Source organism: Molossus molossus, unplaced genomic scaffold, assembly GCF_014108415.1.
Source record: "Molossus molossus isolate mMolMol1 unplaced genomic scaffold, mMolMol1.p scaffold_m16_p_9, whole genome shotgun sequence".
NCBI lineage: Eukaryota > Metazoa > Chordata > Mammalia > Chiroptera > Molossidae > Molossus > Molossus molossus.
The window spans coordinates 11,840,125-11,862,370 of NW_023425403.1; the positions used below are offsets into that span (position 1 = coordinate 11,840,125).

Sequence of the window (22,246 nt, forward strand, 5' to 3'; positions counted from 1 at the left end):
TTAGAATGTGTAACCTGATCATTTGGGTTTGTTTGATTTTTAATCCTCACCTGAGGACATTTTTCCATTTTTTGTTCAGATAGAGTCGGGGGGGGGGGGGGCGGGAGAGAGAGAGAAACATCAACATGAAAGGGACACATCGAGTGGTTGCCACCCGCACAACCCAGCCAGGGCCGGGGACAAACTGCAACTGAGGTACATGCCCTTAGCGGGAACCGAACCCATGTCTCTCTGGACCACAGGCCAATGCTCTAACCACTGAGAAAACTGCCAAACTGGCCAGGGCCATTTGGGATTTGTTTTTGTTTTTATCCTCACCTGAGGACATTTTTTGGACATTCTTTGGATTTATCTTCAGATAGAGCAGGAGGGAGAGAGAGAGAGAGAAACATCCATGTGAGAGAGACACATAAAGTGGTTGCCACCCACACGACCCAAACCAGGGCTGGGGCCAAACTGCAACCGAGGTATATGCCCTTAGCGAGAACCGAACCCGGGACTCTCTGGTCCGTGGGCCGACACTCTAACCACTGAGCCAAACTGACCAGGGCTTACTGATCATTTGTAAACATGGTGAGGATGCTACCATCCTTAGTTCAAGAAATAGATAATTGGTTGTTGGTTGTGGTTTCTTATCATCATAGCATTGTCCCTTAAAAGAGATTCAAAATAAGCGAACAGCAGTTTTGACTACTACATGGAACAGACGGCGTTAGCGCTGTAAGTGCAGGGCACTGAGCAGCAGGAAGAGGGGTAGCTGCTCAGATTTCAAAGGCCTCCCATCTCAAAGTACCATGGCTACAGAGGGCAGGCCCAACAGTGCACCGCTTCATGTGATTAGTTATAATTATTAAAACTCTTTTAATGAGGAAAGGCACGCCATAGGTATTGTCCACCTTTTACACCGCGCTTTAGAAATGTGCTTGACCTCAGGTAACTCACTGCTCTTTGTCTTGGTTATGACAATGGTGACCGGGTGGTACTGCTGTCTCACAACCTAGCGTCCACGACTTGGTCCTGGTACACCTGTATGCCTCCAGGATTGAAACAAGCGCATGTTATTAAACCGAAACACAGGCATGCTCTCTGGTTTGTGGACAAGCTGTTGGACTGTGCGGGATAAAGCATCTGTTTGAATATGTAGAGAGGAGATAGGAAAGACAACAGATCTTTGGTGCATAATTAAGCCTAGCGTTCCTGGGCATCGGAAGAGCATCTTGCATGGACCAGGTCTCAGAAATTCCAGGTGAAAGAAGGAAGAGCAGTAAACACCTGTCTGGACAGACACACCCCCCCCTCCCCCAGCACTGGGAAGAAGTGGGAAGGCCTGACCCTTGCTCACTGACGGCTAAGAGGGGGCGGTGAGGCGGGTGCCAAGAGGCTGAGTGACCTTGGCCAAAGCTCGGTCACCGGAATGTGAAATCTGGCCGCTGGCTGCGGGAAGGGGAACCGCGCTCTTCGGAGGCCAGGGTCCCGGGAAAGAGAGCGGCGGAGAGGGCAGGAAGAAGGCGGAGGGGGCGGGGAGCGCCAGGTTTGGGAAGGGGGGCGCTGGGGACCCGCCTCCTGCCCAGCCCGACCTCCGCGGAGGGCGCCGTGACCGGGCGGAGGCAAGAGCGTGCGCGGAGGGGACAAAGGGCCCGGCCGCACGGAAATCTGGCCCTTGCGGGGCCTGCGGATCTGGCGGGGGACGCAGCCCTGCGCGCCCGGAGAGAAGCCTCGCCCATGGGCCGCGCCGCCCGCGGCTCGCGGTGCCCGGACGCGACTCGGCCGCATGTGCGGGCTTAGCCGGGCCAGGGGCGCGGCGCGGGGCGCGCGGGGAGCCGAGGCCCCTGGGGCGCGCGGGCGCGCGGCCTCCCTCCGCCTGCAGGGCGCCCGCGAGGGGTGTCGGCGCCCCGCAGCGCCCGGGCCTGGACGCGCAGGGCCCGGCCCCGGGGACGCGAGCGCAGGCCTGGGGCTGATTGTGATTGGGTAAGTCTTGATCTGGGAAGGGAGGTGGGCGAACTCTAGGTCGTGGCATCAGTTTGTGTCTTGTGGGTGAGGTGTTTGTTTGTTTGTTTGTTTGTTTGTTTGTTTGTTTGTTTGTTTTTCCTGCCTGCAAAGCTGAAATCCATCTGGCCGGTTTCTTTGCATCCATTCCTGAGGTCTCTGGTGCTGACAGCATTGGGCCCTCCCAGGTGAAGTTGCTCACGCCCTCTGAGAAGCGTCCCTGACATCCCAGGCGACTTCTCGGCCATCCCTGGACCTAGCTTACTTCTAGGGCAGCCTCGGTGCTCTGCAGGGAGGGGCAGCTTCCAGGTGGCCACTGCATCTAGAAGAGCAGCCTGCGTTTCCGCGCGTTCGGAGTACAGTGCTCATTTCAGACAGCCTTTGAAAGCAGACATTCCAATCGAAAGCTGTGATTACTACTGAATGCTTGAATTTTTACGGACAGAAATTTGTGGGCTATCAAGGGGCAGCTTTTTCAAAGTAAAAATAGATGGTCTGGTCATTTCCTTGACAACTAGAAAGGAGTTATTCATGGAGATTGGGACTCGGCCTTAACTTTGATACAGCAACAAATCAATACAACATTGTTCAGTTGTTGCACTTAAGTCTACACTAAAAACTAGGTCCTGTTTCCAAGTGAACAGCCTTAGATGTGCTGGCTAGGACGAATTTTTTCATCTCTAAAATGTAAGCAACTAGTATACAGTTGTTATATGTCTATGTGATATGCAATAAAAGCTAATGTTCCACCACACTCAAGTGAAACCCATCTCGAACAGCCAGTTCTTGACCAGGTTGTTCAAGGAAAAATGTCTTGGTTGTCCAACAAAACTTACAGGTCTGAACCTGCTGATACATCAACATGACAAAGAGCATCCCTCAGGCCACACACAAATGAGAGATTGTTCCTTGTTAACATCTCAGGAAATTGTGCTGTGAACATTGTTGTGTGTTTTAGCTTTTGTTGCTGGTGAAATGACTGATTAGCACAATTTTAAACATAAAGAGGCCATCAAGCATGCTGAGGTTGCTAGGGGTGTAAAAGTGTTCACCAAACAATGGTCACAGGTAATTGAAGAGGTAGAAAATCTGTTGGTGATTCGATGACAGCATTTTGGAAGCAGTGTGACAGCATTTTGTAAGCAGTGATATGTGAAAAAGTGAAGAGGCCCCCTACTGACCTCCGGAAAGGCACCCCTGGACCGAGTACTGAAAGTGATTCTTTAAAGGCTATTAGGGGGTGGCTCAATAAATTTAAGAAAAGAAGGGTTTGTTTATAGATTAAACAGTACATTAGATATATACTGTATATAAGAAAGGTTAAAATAGGGAATCGTTTGGGGGTCTGGAAGAGATTGACTCAATTTACATGATTTCTAGTGGGGGGTAAAATGATTCAGTTTTTGAACAAGTCACTTCTCAAACAGCCTCTGGAACAAATGAAGTTTGAGAACCAAGACTCCACTGTATTTGTAGGACACATCTTGTAAGTTGTGTATACTTTCCTAGACTTTATGGCTTACATAGGAGTTGATAATTTACAGGGAATTAAAGAGGACCAATATTTTGCATGAAAGAACAGAACAATAATGCATGGTTGGAAGACAGAGAAACCAAAGAATCAAAAAGAAAAAGAAAAGGTACATTTTTATAGATTCTGGTTTTCGTTCTCAATGTTGGTGGCCTGTGGTTCATGGAAAGGCATGCAGGTTAAATGGCCTGGGTCCTGGGACAGCTCTCTCCCTGTCGTCCTTGTGACTGGGAGGTCATTGAGTGGATGGGCTCAAGTTCCTCGTCAGAATTCTTCTGAATTCTATGGTCAAGTGTATGTGTCATTACACTGAAGTCTGAAGCTCAAGAAGTTGCCCAGAAGTCTAGAGACTTTGAAGAAGTGGGCAAGAGCAGAGAAGACAAAGTTGGAGAAATGGTGTAGAAGTAGTTTCAAGGCGTCCATGTTATAGTAATCCTTCCACCCCTGCATTTTGGGGGTCACCTGTCCTCCCCACACTTTGAAGCCAGCAGGGCTGTTCATCTTGGCGAGGATATGGTGTAATGTGAACAGAGAGACTAGTTCTTCCATTTTATAAATCATTTTCTTCTCAGTTTGAACTCCCTCCCACCCACCCCCCAGGCCATCAGAAAAAGGGTGAATTTTCTGGAAGAAGAACTTATTTCATTGGAAATAAAGCAAACAAATGGGTATGCATGTTGAAGTGGCCCAGAAGGAGAAGGGGCGCTGGGAGCAGGAGCAGTAGAGAGGGTGAGGCAGGGACCCCATTCGGTTGAGTCTCTGTTTTCTCAGACATCAGCCACTGTAAGAGCTGTGCACTTTCTTTCTCTATAAAGGATAAAAGATTCTCCAGAAATGTCTTGAATTTGGAGAATGTTCTTGGGTCTGGTCACAGTATAATCTTGTAAAGTAAGCATGAATTTTCAGAGTAAGTATAGAGCAAAAATCTGTTCTTTAGAGACACTAATTTAATCTCTGCCTGGTGATTTTTTTCAACAAACAGAAATCTCTATGTGACAGGCGTTGATTTAGGTGCTACAGATAAAGAAAACTAATAAAGTGTCAAGATCTTCATACTAAAAAGCTAAATATTGAAAAAGCTGTAAGCAGCCTAAATGCCCATCCATAGTTGAGTGAAGAAGGTGTGGTATATATATAATGGAATATTTATTACTTGTTCATAAAAAGGAGTGAAATCCTACCATTTACGACAACATGGACGGCCCTAGAGGGTACTATGCTAAGTGAAAGAAGTCAGAGAGCAAAAGACAAATACCATATGATTCCACTTATATGTGTACTCTAAAGAGATAAATAAATGGACAGACAGAAATAGCCTCCTGCAGAGAAAAACTTACGGTTGCCAGATGGGAGGTGGGTTGGGGGACTGGGTGAAAAAGGTAAATGGATTAAGACGTACAAAAAAGTCCCACCTAAAAAAAAAAAAAGGACCAGCATAGGGAATGTAGTCAATAATATTGTAATAACTATGTATGGTGCTGGGTGGGTACTAGACTGATTGGGGGGATCACTCCGGGATCACTCTGTAAGGTACATAAATGTCTAACCGCCATGCTGTATACCTGAAATGAATATAATATTGAATATCAACTGTAATCGAAAATGTTTAAAGTTTTAAAAGAAATAAAAACAAAACAAAAAGCTATGTAGGAAGAAGGGCTGTGGGAGGTTCGAGAACACAGTCTTCACGGGGTAGCGTTTGCTACTAATAGTAGCAGTGAGCAAGATCAACCTGCTACACCTACCTCTACAATGTTCGACCTTTTTCATCTCATGGCACACATAAACTAATTACTAAAATTCTGCAGCACAACACAAAGATACGTATTTTGCTGCTCTGACAAAAAAAAATCAGTATGATTTTGATTTATTCACACTGGACTGCCTTTGTTGTGTTGGCTATTGTTTTTTGTTTGTTTGTTTGTTTGTTTTTAATCCTCACCCGAGGACACCTTTCCATTTTTTGTTCAGGTAGAGTGGGAGGGAGAGAGAGGAACAGAGAGAGAGAGAGAGAGAGAAACATCGATGTGAAAGGAACACATCGAGTGGCTGCCACCCGCACAACCAACCAGGGCCGGGGACAAACTGCAACCGAGGTACATGCCCTTAGCGGGAACCGAACCCGGGTCTCTCCGGACCGCAGACCTACGCTCTAACCGCTGAGCCAAACCAGCCAGGGCTATTGTCGTTTTTTTACTTGCCGATCGCAGGTAAAAGAGGTCAGTGCTTTGACTAATAGTCAAGTGTTGCGTGTTTTACAAATTCTTGCGGTGCCCCAGTTGAAGATCTCCAGTCTAGCACATAAATTCAGCACTGATTTTGCAGACACTTCACACACTTTATCTAATTTAGTCTCACAACTGTACCAAGCAGTTAAGAGTGTTGTCACTGTTTCACAGATGTGGATACTGAGGCCAGGAGAGGAGAAATTACTTGCTCAAGGCACAGCCCTGTCAATGGCAGAGCAAGAGTCGAACCCATCACCATTATTACGAAGATATTATAAAGGAATGTTTTATAGGATTCACCACCCTGAGGTTTAAAATGATTTTTCAATAATAGTCAATGAATTCATATACCAGTATATATTTCTTAATGTCCAAAGCAGATCTGTTTGATGTAATTTTGTCTCTTTTATGTTTTAAGTGTTTTATCTTTATCTGAAGAATTATTGAGTCATATATAAATTATAAATGGTAAATGATTGTTTTAAAACAACCGAACAGGGCTAATGGTTAAGCATTTTATTAGCATGAATGCTTGTCTGTAGTCTTTTCTCTGGTACTCGTCTTTCAACAGCTTTATCCAAAGAATTGCTTGGCTATACTTAAGACATATAAGCAATAAGGAGAGAAAAAGTCATATAATGCTATTCTCTTTTGTACAAGACATTTTTTGAAGGTAGAGATTCTTGCTAACCCTCTGTTTATAGCTGTTAATTTGTTTTTAAAATCCCCATTGTTGAAGAGTACCTGTAATTACATAACTAATGGCAGAATTTGTTCTTACATGAGTAGTTCTTAAAACTCTATTTATACTCAGAAATACAAATGTTGAAAATTACGTACTGTTAAAATCAGAAGCGAGAGCAGTTTTATTTTCATGAATGCTAGAGTGATGTCCCTGTTAGAAATAGGGAAATTAGCATTCCCCTCTCCTCCAAATCACTCATATCTTAAATTAATATAAACATAACTTACTTGTTTGAGAAAATATTTCTATAAAAAATAGAGGTTGTGTACTGTTAAACATTAGGAAGCTATTTTGACTTGAGTGTAACAAATGTTTTAGGAGGTTCATCAAAATGGTCTTTTAATGGTTTACACTAACTGGGCTTCACCAGCCGGTGTCAAACCTTATTCAAAATTTAGAAATTTCTTTTGTTTAGTATTCCAATTAATGTGGTTAGTGATTTTGAGCATGTGATGTGTTTCAGAAGTACATGGGATTATTGATTCATTTCCTGGAATGCTCATTGGCTTTGGGAAACACGAAGACACCTGTTCAAGAGACAGGTGTCAGGACCTGAATCTAGGTCATGTTTATTTGCCCAGTCTTATGGCAAGTGAGGCTGTCTCTGTCCAGAGTTCTGGGAAATGTTTACCAGTCTGTCTAAATCACCAAAAGTTGCCGGTTTTCATCCAGTTTAAATTAAGTTGCATGTAGGTTGATGGCAACCTTCATTCTAAGAAAATAAAAGCAGGTCCTGGCCAGTCTGGCTCAGTGGTTATAGCATCGGCCCACGGACCAGAGAGTCCCAGGTTCGGTTCCTGCTAAGGGCACATACTTTGGTTGCAGTTTGTCCCCGGCCCCGGTTGGGGTTGTGTGGGTAGCAACCACTCAATGTGTCTCTCTCACATCAATGTTTCTCTCTCTCTCTTCCTCCTTCTCTCCCTCCTGCTCTATCTGAAGATAAATGCAAAAAATGTCCTCGGATGAGGATTAAAAAAAATGATAAGGTCCTGGGTCTCAGTCAGTTCTTGAGGATATGTGGTGTGTGAGCCCACAGGTGTGGATTTAGGGAGACATGGCAGGAGGGAGGGATCAACTTCATGCAAAAGGAAATTTCAAAAGCCTTAATAAAATTACATTATTACATTAGAGAGACTTTTAATATTTTATTTTATTTTTCAGAAGAGGACTGTCAGAAGGATCTGGAAAACACAATTTTGCTGTGAAAAGTAAAGATCCTTTACCTACACATTTTACAAGAAAAGTGCAGAAAGCCATTGATAAATATACCTGGTAAGAATTAACCTGTGAAATGCTTCTGACTACAAAACCAAAACATGCTGATAATGAATATGGGAAACAAAATCTGTGACTGGTCATGAATTTCTAAAAGTAAAAGAGCAGCCCGGCCGGTGTGGTTCAGTGATTGAGCATTGACCCATGCACCAAGAGATCACTGGTTGGATTCCTGGTCAGGGCACATGCCCAGGTTGTGGGCCAAATCCCCAGTGGGGGGCATGCAGGAGGCAGCTAACCAATCATCGATGTTTCTCTCTCTCTCCCTTCCTGTCTCTCTTAAAAAAAAAAAAAAAAAAAAAAAATCAATAAAAGAAAAAAACATATTTTAAAGCAGGTTTATTTTCAATAAAACTAAAATTAGTGAAATGTTACACTGCATAAATATTTAAAAATTTGATGGGCTGTAAAATGGACAAATATACCTAAAGAAATAAGAGGAAATGGCTCGGGGAAGTAAAGCCACTTCCCAGTCCAACCTCTTCCCAGGAAATATCATTATGTTACTTGTGTTTGTTCCTGCAGTGTGTCCACATCATCACTTTCATCCAGTGGAAACTCTACACCCACGGAAGCCCACAGCTCTTGGTGTGGGTCGGGGACGCAGAGCTCGGCCACTGGCTTGTCTACGGAGAGGAGCTCCGTTTACTCGTGGAGAGATGACGTATGTCTCAGAATACTTTGGATAATCCCGTGATTACAATGTATGGCGAAGAGTTGCTTTCTTATTTAAAAAAAAAAAAAAAAAAAAAAGTCTTTTTATCAATTTTAAAAGCATTACCTATTACACACATACATAGCCATACATGTAAAATCATTTACAAGTCACACATAGGAACTTGAAAATAGCAGGAAAAATCAAAATCACTCATGTTCCCATAATTCAAAGTTTTTGCTACTGACAGCTTTGTTTTCCCGGCTTGCCCCACCCCCTCGCTGTGTTCCATTTAGCTGCTTGTAGGAGCTCCACGGCTGGAAATTCAGGACTGTGCTGAGCGTGGGAACGCAAGAGGAACGTTTGGGAGACGTATAAACTAAAATAGCACCATGATTAGAGAATTTCTAACTCTTGTGGAAACTGTTAAGTTGAACCCTTTATTTGTTCTTTTCGGGAGTGGGATTTCTAGCTGGGAGGGCTTTTCGTCTGCGGGTCGCCCGGGCTCCTGCCTCTTCAGCCCCTGAGAATCCGGGACACGGCCCTCTGCGAAGCCCTTGTGGCCGGGGGCCTCCACCACAGCACTTGGTGTTCCCACTCCTGCTCTTTGCTTATGTTCTGTTTTCCTTTGCTCTCCACAAGCCGTGCTCTGCCGGCTCCTCTTGCTCCTGCGGGTCACGGACACGTCTCACAGCTGTGATCTCCAAGTGCGGGAGGGGTCGCCGCAAGGCAGTCAGCTCTGAATCACTCATCAAATTATACGTGACTTGCCCTGGCCAGTTTGGCTCAGCAGTTGAGCGTTGGCCTGCGGACCAGAGTCCCGGGTTCGGTTCCTGCTAGGGGCATGTACCACACACACACACACACAAATATATACGTGACTCTCATTTCTGATAAACAGCCCTCACTTCACGCCCACTCCCTGCCACCCCTACTCACACTCTTGGCTCATGAGTATACAGGTGGGAAGAAGGCTGAGAATCGTTGCTTCATCCAGTCCAAATGCTGGGATTACTAAAGGATTACATGTTTTCATGTCATTACCCAGAGAGACTCTGACCTTCGTTGACAGAATTACATTACTTCAGAACCTACAGTTGCTTTCAAACACTTTTATTTACTTTTTGATAGGTAATACTTACAAAAGCAACCAAATGCAAAAGAGAGAATATTGAAAGTAAGCCCTCTTCCTGGTCACAACTACCCAGTCCCCTCCTAAGAGGCATATATTATTATTTATATGGCTTATATTAAAATTTATAAATAAATTTTCTCCTTATTTTCATTTTAAAAGATAATTCAACTCCCCTGCAACCTGGGTATCGAGTTTATTATCAACTGAAGGGAAGAAGTCACACAGAAAAAATTGAATAGCATTCTATAAAAATCAACCTGAGTATACCATTTGGATCAGGTACATCAGACTGAACATGTACTTTGTTGCCTTGATGTGGATTAGATTTCAGGTTCACACATCCCTGGAAGAAAAGACAACCAGGGCTCTTGCCCGGGGGGCTGCCAGGTCAGTGTTTGTTCTCCCAGTTGTGGTAATGTTCAGGTTCTCCTCGTTGGTACTGAGGGCTGTAGGACTGTTGCGTCCCAACCACTGAGAACGCACAGAAAGGTCGAAAGGTTTTCTTACCCACATCTCACTGCAGCCACAGTCCAAGAACCTGTTTAGGTCAGGCAGGAAAAATTAATACTCTGGCCTCACCCTAATAACCACCCCTCCGGATTTTTTTTTTTTACTTGATTGAAAGAATATAAATGTCCCTTTCTATAAAATCAATTTTCCTTTTCAGTGGTGTCATAAAAAAAAAAAAGAAGTTTGTACCACATGATCTCACTTATTTGTGGAATATAATGAACAAAATAAGCAGACAAACAAAATAGATCCAGAGACATGGAAGTAGGGAACAGACTGACAGCCCTAAGGGAAAGGGGGGGGGGGAGCGATAAACCAGAAAACTTACATGCATATATGCACAACCAGTGGACACAGATAACAGTGGGATTGTGGAGGAGGGTGTCAATGGGGGAAGAAGGAGGGACATCTGTAATACTTTCAACTATAAAGATATTTTTTTTTTTAATAAAAAGAAAAATTAGTTTGAATTTTGCAGATGTGCTTAGGGTGTGTCTCACTCAGCCACATGAGGAAACATAGATCTGCATATATACACGTGTGTTTGTGCATAGATACATAATTATGTGTGTCTAAGTATCTATATCAGTCTGTGCCGATATGTGTACCGATAACTATATCCATGTAAAATCTCAAATATGTCTCATAACTCAGGTGGTAGGTGATCTCTACCTAACAGTTAAAATCACTGAGGTTCAGAGTTAGATGCAGTGTGTCAGAATGAAAATTGCAGCACTGATGTGTCTGACCACAGCGTCCACTTGTTTCTATCTGTCACAACGGGTGCTTTAAATATGTGAATACCATTGACCATGGAGCCTATCTTTCTACAGCTTCTCAGTCTTACAGCTCAATGTGCAATTCTCTTGTAGGAGTTTGACCAAAGCAGTGCGCAGAAGGTGCAGCAGTTATTCTGGGAGGTCGAGGAAATGTTGTTCGAGGGGAAAGTGAGCCCTCAGACCCAGAACCTCATGGCTGAGTGCAGTGAGTGGGCCGGACGATCCGTCCACCTGAGGTAGGGAGGTCGTTCTTTTTTTTTTTTTTATTTGTTTGTTTGTTTGTTTTTATCCTCACCCGAGGACATTTTTTCATTTTTTGTTCAGGTAGAGTGGGAGGGAGAGAGAGGAACAGAGAGAGAGAGAAACATCGATGTGAAAGGAACACATCGAGTGGCTGCCACCCGCACGACCGACCAGGGCCGGGGACAAACTGCAACCGAGGTACGCGCCCTTAGCGGGAACCGAACCCGGGTCTCTCCGGACCGCAGGCCGACGCTCTAACCGCTGAGCCAAACCGGCCAGGGCAGGGAAGTCGTTCTTAGTAATTCACCAGAATGGGTTTGGGAACTGCACGCTCCTGACTTGCTTTACATAATGAGTACATTTTAACTGAAGCACTTGCCTGGTCAAAAAATGTATCCAGAACACATGCCCTTGACTGAGAAATCGCATGCTTTGGGCTGGCATTGAGGAAGTAGTGGGACAACCCAGTACTCAAGGGCATCTTCAGAAGTGAGCAGCACATTTATTGCTCGGAAAGGCATTCCACGCATAACAAGTGCAAGAGTGGTAGACGTCAGCTTTTCCAGTATGTGAGCAACATGTGTATCCTCAGTGCCGGGAGCAGGCACAGGTGGCGGTGGGGAGGGACAGAGTAATTCTTTGCTGAATGACTGGATAGAGGAACCTAACCACTGCCCCGAGGTCCCTTACGCAAGAAGGATCATTTGTTGTTGTTTACATCGAAGATGGAGAATATAGTTTGAATATGAAGGGAAGCTTTTCTTCTGTCAATTACTCAGCCAAACTACTTCGGAGAAAACTCCATATAGGTTACCCGAAGTTCCCCTATATTACATCTGGGGAGATGAAGGAGAGTCTTCATACAGATGGTGGGTCTCCTGGTGACCTCGACAAGGCGCCTTTAGAAAAATCTTGACTAAGTAGGTTTTTATCTTTTCCTTTTAGTCCTTCATCAGCTTCCTGCCCTGGAGAATGTAGTATATCCACTAGGTATTAATTGTGGGTGCTTACTTTTCTAGGCCTGTGAACCTACTAAAATGTCAGGAGCTCGGACCTGTTAACTCAGAGATAAGATAAAAAATATAAGGAGGGAAAGATGGGAAAGAAAAGATTGCAGGGAACAAGCCAAGTCTACACATTTCTATTCACTATGTTGCTATCAGTTAACATTTCTAGAGAACTTCTCTGTGCCCAGCATTACCCCGGATCAGTGATTCAAACCTTTTTTTCATTCCAGGGCACACATAAACTAATTACTAAAATTCTGCGGCACATCAAAAAGGTATTAGATTTTTGCCGATCTGACAAAAAATGTATAATTTAAAACTATTCACAACTGATGGCTGTTGTGTTCAATACAGTATTGGCTGTTGTCATTTTTTTCTTTGACAGTCTAAGGGGGAAGAGGTCAGTGCTCCTGACTACAAAGGTTTAGCATGTTTTATTTATTTATTTTTAAAAATCACCCGAGGACATTTTTTTGTTCAGATAGAGTGGGAGGGAGAGAGAGGAAGAGAGAGAGAGAAACATGGACATGAAGGGGACATATTCAGTGGCTGCCTCCTGCCCGACCCAACCAGGGCTGGGACAAACTGCAACCGAGGTACGTGCCCTTAGTGGGAACCAAACCCGGGTCTCTCTGGACCGCAGGCTGACACACTAACCACTGACCAAACCGGCCAGAACAGTATGGCATGTTTTAAACATCCTTGTGGCAATACCTTCCTATGTCGTCAGGGGCACCGACCTCTTTTCTCTTAGATTGTAACAACTTTAGAGTGTCAAATAAAAAAATGACAATAGCCAACATAACATAGCTGTCCGGTGTGCATGATTCAAAATTATACTTACAATTTTTTGTCAGATCTACAGAAAACGTGTTTTTTGGTGTGCCGCAGAATTTTAATAATTAGTTTATGTGTGCCATGAGATGAAAAAGGTTGAAACCATTGCCCTAGATGTACGGATCTGATAGACTTGACCTCTGGGTGACTGTTGTTATTCTTTATTGCTCACACTGTCTAACAAAGGTAATCAGTGGCTCGGAGCCAGAGAGCTTCGCCTCAGATCACTTCATCCTTCAAAGAAACAGCCTGTCCTCTCTCTTCAAGCCTAGAGATGTTCTGTGACGCCACAGTGCTTATTGCGTCACATGTATTTCTTCAAAATAGTATTTTATTTGACCTTTAAATTTGCAAAACAGGCCCTGGCTAGTGTTCTCAGTGGTTAGAGTGTCAACCCGCACACCCAAGGGTCTCGGTTTAATTCCTGGTCAGGGGCACGTACCTGGGTTGCAGGTTCCATTCCTGTCTGAAGCGAGCACATTTGGGAAGCAACCAGTCAGTGCATCTCTCTCACATCAATGTTTCTCTCTCTCTCTCTCCCCCCCCTACTCCCTCCCTCCCTTCCACTCTCTCTAAAAATCAATGGAAAAAATAACCTCCCGTGAGGATTAACAACATCAACAACAACAAATTGCAAAAACATTTTCTCCTTTTCCACTAAAAATTATTACTTTTCTCTCTCTTTTTTTTAAAACCTTCCAGAGTATTAGGAAGACAGATCATCCTGCCAACTGATGAAGGGGTCCGCCACTTCCAAGACAGGGAGCCTCGTTCTGCAGTTCACGAACCCTCCTTGGATGCCCGTGAATGCACCAACATCAGACAGTAAGTTTCTACAAGTTGCTTTCAAAAGCTATTTTTAATTGCATTTTAGTTATACTTTTTCAGGTCTGTCTCAGCCATGAGCCTCAGCTCCACCACTTTGGAAGTTCAGGTTTCAGCGAAGGGCAGGTCCAGAGCACTATTTTCACAAGATGTTTCTGATTCTAAATTGATGATGTTGATGATGATGATGATGAGTGTAACACGGATATCAAGGGAGTTAACTTTTCAACTTTTGTTTCAAAGTATCTCCGAAAGGTAAGCTAGATGTGAAATAAAAACTGATGGATCCTAAGCCCCAAAGCAGTAGCAGCAGCGGAAATAAAGCTCCATCCGTTTTCTTTTGTTCACTAACAGATTTTGATAAATCCCTCTATACCAGTCACACATATTTGGGATGGTTCCATGACAACCTTTCATTACAGCAAAAAGGATACAAACTCATAGAATAATTTAGGCTTTCAAGGAGCCCTTAAAATGTTTATCAACGTTAAAAAATGTTGTTTCTAAGGATATGACTTTTGTTTAATGTAATATTTAGTAATTCTTCAATTTAGGGCTCTGTGCTTTATGGATAATTTGAAGACCTACCATAGTCACGCAGACATTGTGTTCTTGACGTCCTCCAAGCTCTCATGGAGAATCTGTTTTTCCCGTAGGTTGTGCATCTCTGGCTCTCAAATACTCCCAGTAACGCTTGCAGCCCCGGCCCTGCCAGGTCCCTACTGCACAGGGGTGGCCGACCTACCGGCATGTTCATCCTTGCAAGAAGAGGTCTATGATGTGGATGGACAGATTGAAGAGTATTTTGCTTTCGACAGAAAGGAAGAGTGAATAGAATTTTATTTGCTATTGACTTAATAGTTTAATAATATTAATGTATTTGGTATTTATTTTGGTTACATGTCCAGTTAGTGTTTTGTGTATATTTCACTTATCCAGAAGGTTTTCCACCCTTTGGAGAGTAATGTGTTCTCAACAGTCTGAAGGTTTCCCAGCAGAAAATGTTGGTGCTAGAGGAGTTGTTTCCCTTTCTTTCTGACAACACGGCACAGATGGAAAGTAAGAATTGTGCTGGTGAACGCGGACCGGCCACCAGTGGACCTGGTGTCCAGGAGCTCCTGGTGCCTGACACCTGGCAGCCCAGGGGGCAAAGGGGACAGTCCGGTCTCTGCACTAAAGGCGTATTTGGTTCTTAGACAAAAGTTACAAATGTTATAGAATAAAAACTTGCATTGTGATGGAAAACTGGTACAGTAAAAATATGACAGTGTGTTTTAAAAAGAATGTATGTTTGTTTATATGTATATAATGTGCACTATGTACGCACGTTAGATGGGTGGCATTGTTTACCTGTAACCATTGCTTCTTTTAGTAATACGAATGGGTTTTGTTCTTAGTGACGATGAACACCTTGACCAGAAATCAGCTCACCATCGCAGGACACGGCGTCACCAGGGACTTCCTCCTGTGTCCCCCCACGACTGCATCAAAGACGCCGTGGCTGCAGCCGTATTCGATCACATCTGGGCAAGCGCGGTAGAGATATTGGAAGAGCTGATTAGGAAAAACTGGGAAACGACACTCACAGGTACTTATTTATAGAACTTGGTCTAATGAAAAGGAAAAAAAGGCCTTGTTTCTCCGCATCCCCCCCCCCCCTCGCCCCCGCCTGACATACCTAGGGCACGATCAGGGTGGGAAGGAAATGGATTTTCTGCCGTTATTCACAAGTTCTTTTTGAGTTGTAAAAATAATATGTGTGTACTCTGAAAAAAAATCCACAGAATACACAAGAAAGAAGCTAGAGGTCATATTTTAAAAAATGTATTGTGGTGGAAAAACAAAACCAAACCTTACCTACTAATCTCTGATAATGGGACATTGGTTTTTAATTATGACATTATTTGTAAAGTAAAATGTAAACATCAATAGTGTGATAATCACTTTATTTAATCTTATACAGTGTTTTCTGAAGAACTTGAAATTGAGCAGAAGCAAATTATAGGAATGTTCGTGGTGGGACTAGTGTTAGGTAATCAATTTGTACAGCAGGTAATAGTCATGCTAATTTAAATATTATTATTTTCCAACCAAGGGGATTAGTTCAGGTATTATAAAATACCAAGAATCTTTCTTGCTTCACTACATAATCCCTCTTTTATTGCCTAACACTGAAACGGTAGGCATTTCATTATTGCTCTCGGGAAAGGGCTGTGTCAGCCAGTTGCTCTGTGAGGCCTCTGCTCTCTATAGCAAGGTTAGAGGCCACAGCAGGCTCACAGCAACTCAAAAACAAGGATTTTCGTTGAACAGTGAATTTTTTTTTAATTTTTTTTCTTTATTGATTTTAGAGAGAGAGGAAAGGAGAAGGAGAGAGAGATAGAAACATCGAGGAGAGAGAACATCGATTGGCTGCCTCCTGCATGCCCCCCACAACCATCTGGCCCACAACCTGGGCATGTGCCCTGACCAGGAATCAAACCGGTGACCTCTGGGTGCATGGGTTGATGTTCAGCCACTGAGCCACACTGGCTGGGCAGACAGTGAATTTTAAGTGCATATATTAGATAACATGTTTCTTAATAATATTGTATTTTCTGTTGACACAGGAAGAAAACAACAGAAAGAAAGAGCGAAAGTAGCTGAGACTAAGTCTCCACATGTTCTCATGTCCCGTGTTAACACCGATCTGTCCAGTGTTCCCCCATCGAGAAGTTCAGAAACTCGAAACATCTCCCTGGCTTCTCATTTTAATTCCCCCCAGGTAATGCTTTTCCCAGTCTCTCTCTCTCTCCTTCAGTTCTTATATCTTTGGCTTCGGTTTGTCAAGATTGCTCTACGATTACATTTTGTTAAGGTATTTAGGTCTGTTTGCCAGTAAGACTAATATTTAAAAGGAATTATTTCGTGGAGTTGAATAGAATCACCATGTTCTTTAACAGAGTGGGGACACTCCGGTTTGAAGCTTCCTGTCAGCTTGGAGCTGTTTTCGTATTTTTGAAAAGAAAAAAAGTTCCCCTCAACGTTTCTAGCCATCCTGCAGGTTACACGTGTTTTCTCCTCCCATTGAAGTGGTAAAAGGATCAGTCAATGAGTATACATTAGGTTCATTCAACATGTCTTGAGTTTGTATGAAGTGAACTGTTAGGTGTTTGAAGGACATGGAGATGGAGAATGCCTATCCCCTGACCCAGTAAGAAGTATCAGATAAGTCAGATGTAGAACATTCTGTCAACAGTGTGCAAAACAGCTGTTGTGGGAGTAGGAAGTCTGTGTGGGTCGTTTCAGGCCCAGCAAAGGCACAGAGGAATGAAAGACCGGATGTGGGGGCGGGAGCTTAGGAAACGAGGCTTGGACTTTGGGTTGAAGGGACACTGAGCCCATCAGGGCCACTGTGGCTGGTCCAGCGCATTTGGAATGCAGAGAACTATAAGAGGAATTATTTTGGACATGTTGATTTAACTTCTCTAACCTTTAGTTTCCTTATCTACAGAAGGAGGATAATAATATGTTGTCCAAGGGATTGTGATCATGTAAATATGTGAGAGTTACTAACACAGAACCTGGTAATTAACTCAGAAAGAGTGTTTTTGAATTGTGTTCTTACTCAAAGACCTAGTGGCACGCAAAGCTCGTTCATGGGAGACCTTCAGTGGTGCCAAGGAGCTGGGACCTGATGTTTCGCAAGGCCCGTCATTTGTAGCAGAGCAGAGGGCTAAGAGGGGGCTCCCGGTCTCACAGCTCACGTCGTTTAGTTGGAGGGAGCACAGTCACGCCAAACAATCTGCACACACATGCACACACACAAGATGAGGCAATCTCGTAGACGGATTGAGACGGGAGCTCGAGCTTTGGGTGGAGACTACAAGTTTGGAGCCGGACATCATGATTAATTAGCTTTGTGATCTTTAATCAGTCCCTTTCTCTCAAAACCTGTTTCATTATCTGTGGGATTTATGAGGCAGGAACCTGTAAAAATGAAAGGAGACAAGATGTTGTGTGGCATAGAGCAGGCACTCAATAAGTGTTAGTTTTACTATGACAATTAGATGCTAGTTATACATCATATCATATTATATAATATATTGTGTTACATTATATTATAATAATTAGATGTCCTTTAGCTCCTAAATGATGTAGGGCTCAAAGGCAAAACAGCTTACCCTTCACAAAGTAGAGTAAGACCTTAACCAAGTCTTAAACAATAGGCAAGATCTGGTGAGCTGAAAAAGAAAGAGGGGCTAGCAGAGGCAGAAGCATGCTCCCGGCAGATCACAGGGTCTTCGTAAGGTTGAAAGGACTCGGGTTTGACCGGGGCCTGCAGTTCCGCGAGCAGTGGTTTGAAACAGAAATATCGAATAGGATCGCTTTACTCTCCAGTGTAAAGGCTTTACAGTGTGTCTTCTTCGTTTTTGCTGTTCAAAACAAACTTTGGGAATTGTTACTGGCTTGTTGTCGTTTTTGGTCTCTTGAAACTACCCTGATGAGTTCAACAGTATTTCCCACTTTACATATTAAAATATGCAGTACAGCCCAGCTGGTGTGGCTCAGTGGACTGAGTGTTGTCCCAGGGACTGAGAAGTCCCAGTTCGATTCCCAGTCAGGACACATGCCCAGGCTGCAGGCTCCATCACCAGTGGGGGGAGGGCAGGAGGCAGCCGATGAATGTTTCTCTCTCACATCAATGTTTCTATCTCTCTCTCCCTTTCTCTTTCTCAAAAAAAAAAAAAAATCTATGAAAATGTACTTTAAAAATAATACGCAGTGCGAATTGCATAAAAAGGAACATAGGCAGAACTGCTAAATATCAGGCAACATAAATAAACTTGAGAAATAGGAAATTTCAAAAATGTTCCTATTTCTCAAGTTTATTTATGTTGCTTGATATCTAAGCAGTTTTGTTTACAGATATTTTATGGTTTTGTAGCCTTTATGGTTTTAAAAGAATGTTTTCTAGATCTGTTTTGAGGTTTTCTTTTGGATAAATGCCAAAAGGAAATTAACGGACAACACAGTTAAAAGTCAAAATAAATACTAATAGAACGTATTTTGAAATAGTAAAAGCATTCTGGTGGTAATTACAATAGGTCTTAGTTTGTTCCTCTAACATTTCTTTTTAGATTTATTCAACATGAGGAAAATGTGACTGTGGTTGTTATGTCTATTCCTGAACTAGACTAGAATTCTAGTTTCAGATATTTTGTTTCTCTAGATCTAAATATTATTTTGGCCCTGGCTGGTTTGGCTTAGCAGTTAGAGCATCAGCCAACAGACCAAAAGTCCTGGCTTTGATTCCGGTCAAGGGCGGTACAGTCCCAGGCCCTGGTCACGGCCATGCAGGAGGCAACCAATCGATGTGTCTCTCTCACCTAGATGTTTCTCTCTCTTTCTCTTCCCCTCCCACTCTATCTGAAGATAAATGGAAACTCTCAGGCGAGGATTAAAGATAATTTTGAATCCTTGTTGGACATATCAAGGGATTGAATGAAGAACTGATAATTGAGCCGTCATGTTATGCTTTCACCATTGTTGTCCAATTTAATTCCCATAATAATTCTCTGAAGTAGGTGTCATTATTCCCAACTTAAAAATGAGGAACTTGAAACGCCAAAGTCTCTTCCCAAGATCACCAACCAGGAAGCAGTTAGAACTGGGTTCAGACTGAGGCCTCAGTGCTTCTATTTTCCCTGGCTTTGCTGCTGCTCCTGAGAAGCTAAGGGGGACGCTGTGAGCGACAGGGAAGGAGAGGTCCCGGGCAAGCTGACTGGTGAGGAGCTGGGGACCTTTGCTCTGCTTCTCCACGTCCACTATTTCTTCTCACCCTGGGTTACCCTGGCTGCATTAGCTAGCTCTCTTGTCCAGCAGCTATTGAGAGCTGAGCTAATGAGACCTGATTTTGCCTCTCCCCTGACTGCCAGGTCCCAGCGTGTGGGTGGCATTTCTTCATGCATCTCCAGGCCCGAGTGTGGGCGTGTGTCCCCACAGGACTTGGGAAATAAAGCTGTTCATTATTAATTAGATCCTTTGTCAAGTCCTCCTCAGATTAGCCAGGCTGAGCGTGCCATTGTTGCTGGGGCATTCTCGACAGGCGTTTGCGACAGCAATGGCACTGAGTGTTTGCTTGTGAACTTGCCCTGTTTTTACTTTTCTCAGATTCATCGCTTCTCCAACAATTTTTATAGTGATTTAAACGGTGTGATGACAATTCAAGCAAAACCACTTCAGCAGAGACCTACGTATTTTGCAGATAGGACACAGTACGTATAAGAAATAATCCCCCCGTCTCCTCCCTGTGCTGGTTACACGTGAGCACCAAGACTATGGAGGGCACCAGAGGATGAGAATCACCCTCGGGCAGGACCAGCCAATGTGTGAGAATAGAAACATCCATTCAGATAGCCACCGCGAAGGATTACTGGGAGGTGGGGGCAGGGAAGGAAAAGGCACTGCCGCTGTGAATTCTTCATCTGATGAGCTACACCATGTGTTCATAAACAGTAGGAAACTGGGATCTTGTTTCCCTGTCAATGATTCTTCATTGAAATGGCAACTGAGTCGGAAATGATAATCTGTATATTTTTTTCACCAAACTGTTAGGAGTATCTTCTATGAGCCAGGCACTGTTCTGGACAGTGTCTGGTTTGGGGCAAATGTCCCCTGTTCCCGCAGAGCTCATGTCTGTGTAATTAACTTGATGTCCTTCCCTAGGAATGAACAGGAGGACCAGTCGCTGAGTGCGGGGGCCAGCGCGATTTCTGCAGCGCGCTCCCGTCTGGGACGGATCCCAGACACCCCCGGACTGCACACTCCTACGAAGAGAACACAGGCGCACAGGAGGCTGCCCTCTCTTACTTCGGATGCACAGAGAATGAAAACCCCCAGTGTAGACAGCAATGAGGTTCTCAGGGGAACAAAACTGTGAGTCTTGTTTTTCTCATGGTAAATAAAAGATCAGCAAGTGAACTAGACTACTTAACTTAAGTAACTCTATTCTGACCAGCAGTTGCTACGCATACACACCCTGACTCATTTCAATACCATGGCCTTAGGGAACAGAACCTTAATAATAAAGAGATGAATGATTACCTTGGGAAACCCAGAAAAATCATAAAAATAAAGAGATTAATGATTGCCCTGACCTTTGTAACAGCTCCGCATGCCCCCTATCTGTATCAGTTTCCCCTTAATGACGCCAAGGCGGCATCGAGAGGATGTGGTTTTAGTCTTTATAAACGAACTGCAAGAATGTTTGGGGCTGTTGATTTGGGAAACTATGCCCCCACAGCCCGCCGGTGAATAAAGTGCTCCTCTCACTTACAATTCGGCCGTGCGTCTCTGATAGTCTCGCTGGCTCGTCATAGCACAAGGACAGAGACCCTTCTCACTTAGGGCCCGTGGATTATTACAGACAAAACATGCTCTATCAGATTTCTGCGGACACTTTTCGAAGTACTTTATGCATTTGAATATTAACATACATTGAAAATTTAACATATGAGTATTTCACATGCATTTTATTTCAGCAGTTTACTCCACTGTGTATATAACTTATCAGCACCCCCACTGTGCTGTCTCACTTTGGAGTCACCGCCTGGGCCTCCACGCACAGGCTTTCTGCAGCAAGGGAGGAGTTTACTAAGCTCCCCTGCAAGGGAGGGAGGCAGAAGCACCTGCCACTGCTTAACCAGTAACTGGACGCCTTCCTGATGCGTTCCATAGCACCACTCTCAGCTTTTTGATAGGTCAGTGTTCCTTTCACAATTTGGAACTGAAATCTCCAGCTTTATGTGGGTCTGCCCTGTCAATTCTTTCAAGATCTTTCTCCCTCTGCCATTCTCACCGTGAATGCCTGGGACCCATTCTTCATCCATTCTCATGTCAGAAGCCCACTACGGGTTCTCTCTCCTTCCTCCCAGCCTACCTGGGCTCCACTCTCAAAACCTTTTCTATTTCCTACTGAAATGAATTTGGACATCCCCACCATCCAGTCCCTTTTTGTTCTGGCTCCTCCCTTTCTGCAGACACGTTTTCCAGTATTTTTTTTATCATGGCCATGCTCAGGGGCCCTTTTACACTCTGTCCTAACTCCTCCCCGACCTGTGGACTTTTAATATCCCACAAGTATACTCTACAGTTTTTGTACTTTTTTATGCATTACAAGAGTAAGATTATTTTTTGGTCCCACCAAGAACCAGTGTTTGTCCGTCGGGGCCAATAGCACAGTCTTTGATTATGCATACCTGTTTCCCATTACTTCTCATCACCCACCTTGATTCTGGTCAGCCTTGTCTTCTCTCCGACCCACAGACACACCAGCTGTGCATAGTCTCACTTCCATGGTATTTCTCACGCTCTGTCATCACTTTGATTGTAATAACATTTTTTTCCTAATTATCAACGTAATAAAAGTTCAATGTGGAATATTAGGACAATGCCAAAAATATGAGTAGAAATCAAAGATCACCTGTATTCTCAACACGCAGAAATATA

At 43.7% G+C, this 22,246-nt stretch overlaps 1 protein-coding gene across 2 annotated transcripts in view; it reads left to right on the plus strand.

Annotated features, from left to right (window-relative positions):
* Positions 1 to 22,246, plus strand: part of FAM149A (family with sequence similarity 149 member A) — a 52,426-nt gene that overhangs the window by 17,201 nt on the left and 12,979 nt on the right. Inside the window, exons 1-10 of one of the 2 annotated variants that reach the window (XM_036250105.1) lie at positions 1,929 to 1,968; positions 7,652 to 7,762; positions 8,291 to 8,429; positions 10,938 to 11,080; positions 13,634 to 13,756; positions 14,413 to 14,583; positions 15,154 to 15,344; positions 16,366 to 16,520; positions 19,910 to 20,013; positions 20,465 to 20,674. In XM_036250105.1, coding sequence (XP_036105998.1) covers positions 10,995 to 11,080; positions 13,634 to 13,756; positions 14,413 to 14,583; positions 15,154 to 15,344; positions 16,366 to 16,520; positions 19,910 to 20,013; positions 20,465 to 20,674 — 1,040 coding nt within the window. In that variant the 5' untranslated portion in view covers positions 1,929 to 1,968; positions 7,652 to 7,762; positions 8,291 to 8,429; positions 10,938 to 10,994. Of the gene's footprint in view, positions 1 to 1,928; positions 1,969 to 7,651; positions 7,763 to 8,290; positions 8,430 to 10,937; positions 11,081 to 13,633; positions 13,757 to 14,412; positions 14,584 to 15,153; positions 15,345 to 16,365; positions 16,521 to 19,909; positions 20,014 to 20,464; positions 20,675 to 22,246 lie in introns of those variants that run through there. The other variant, XM_036250104.1, reaches the window with a different exon arrangement.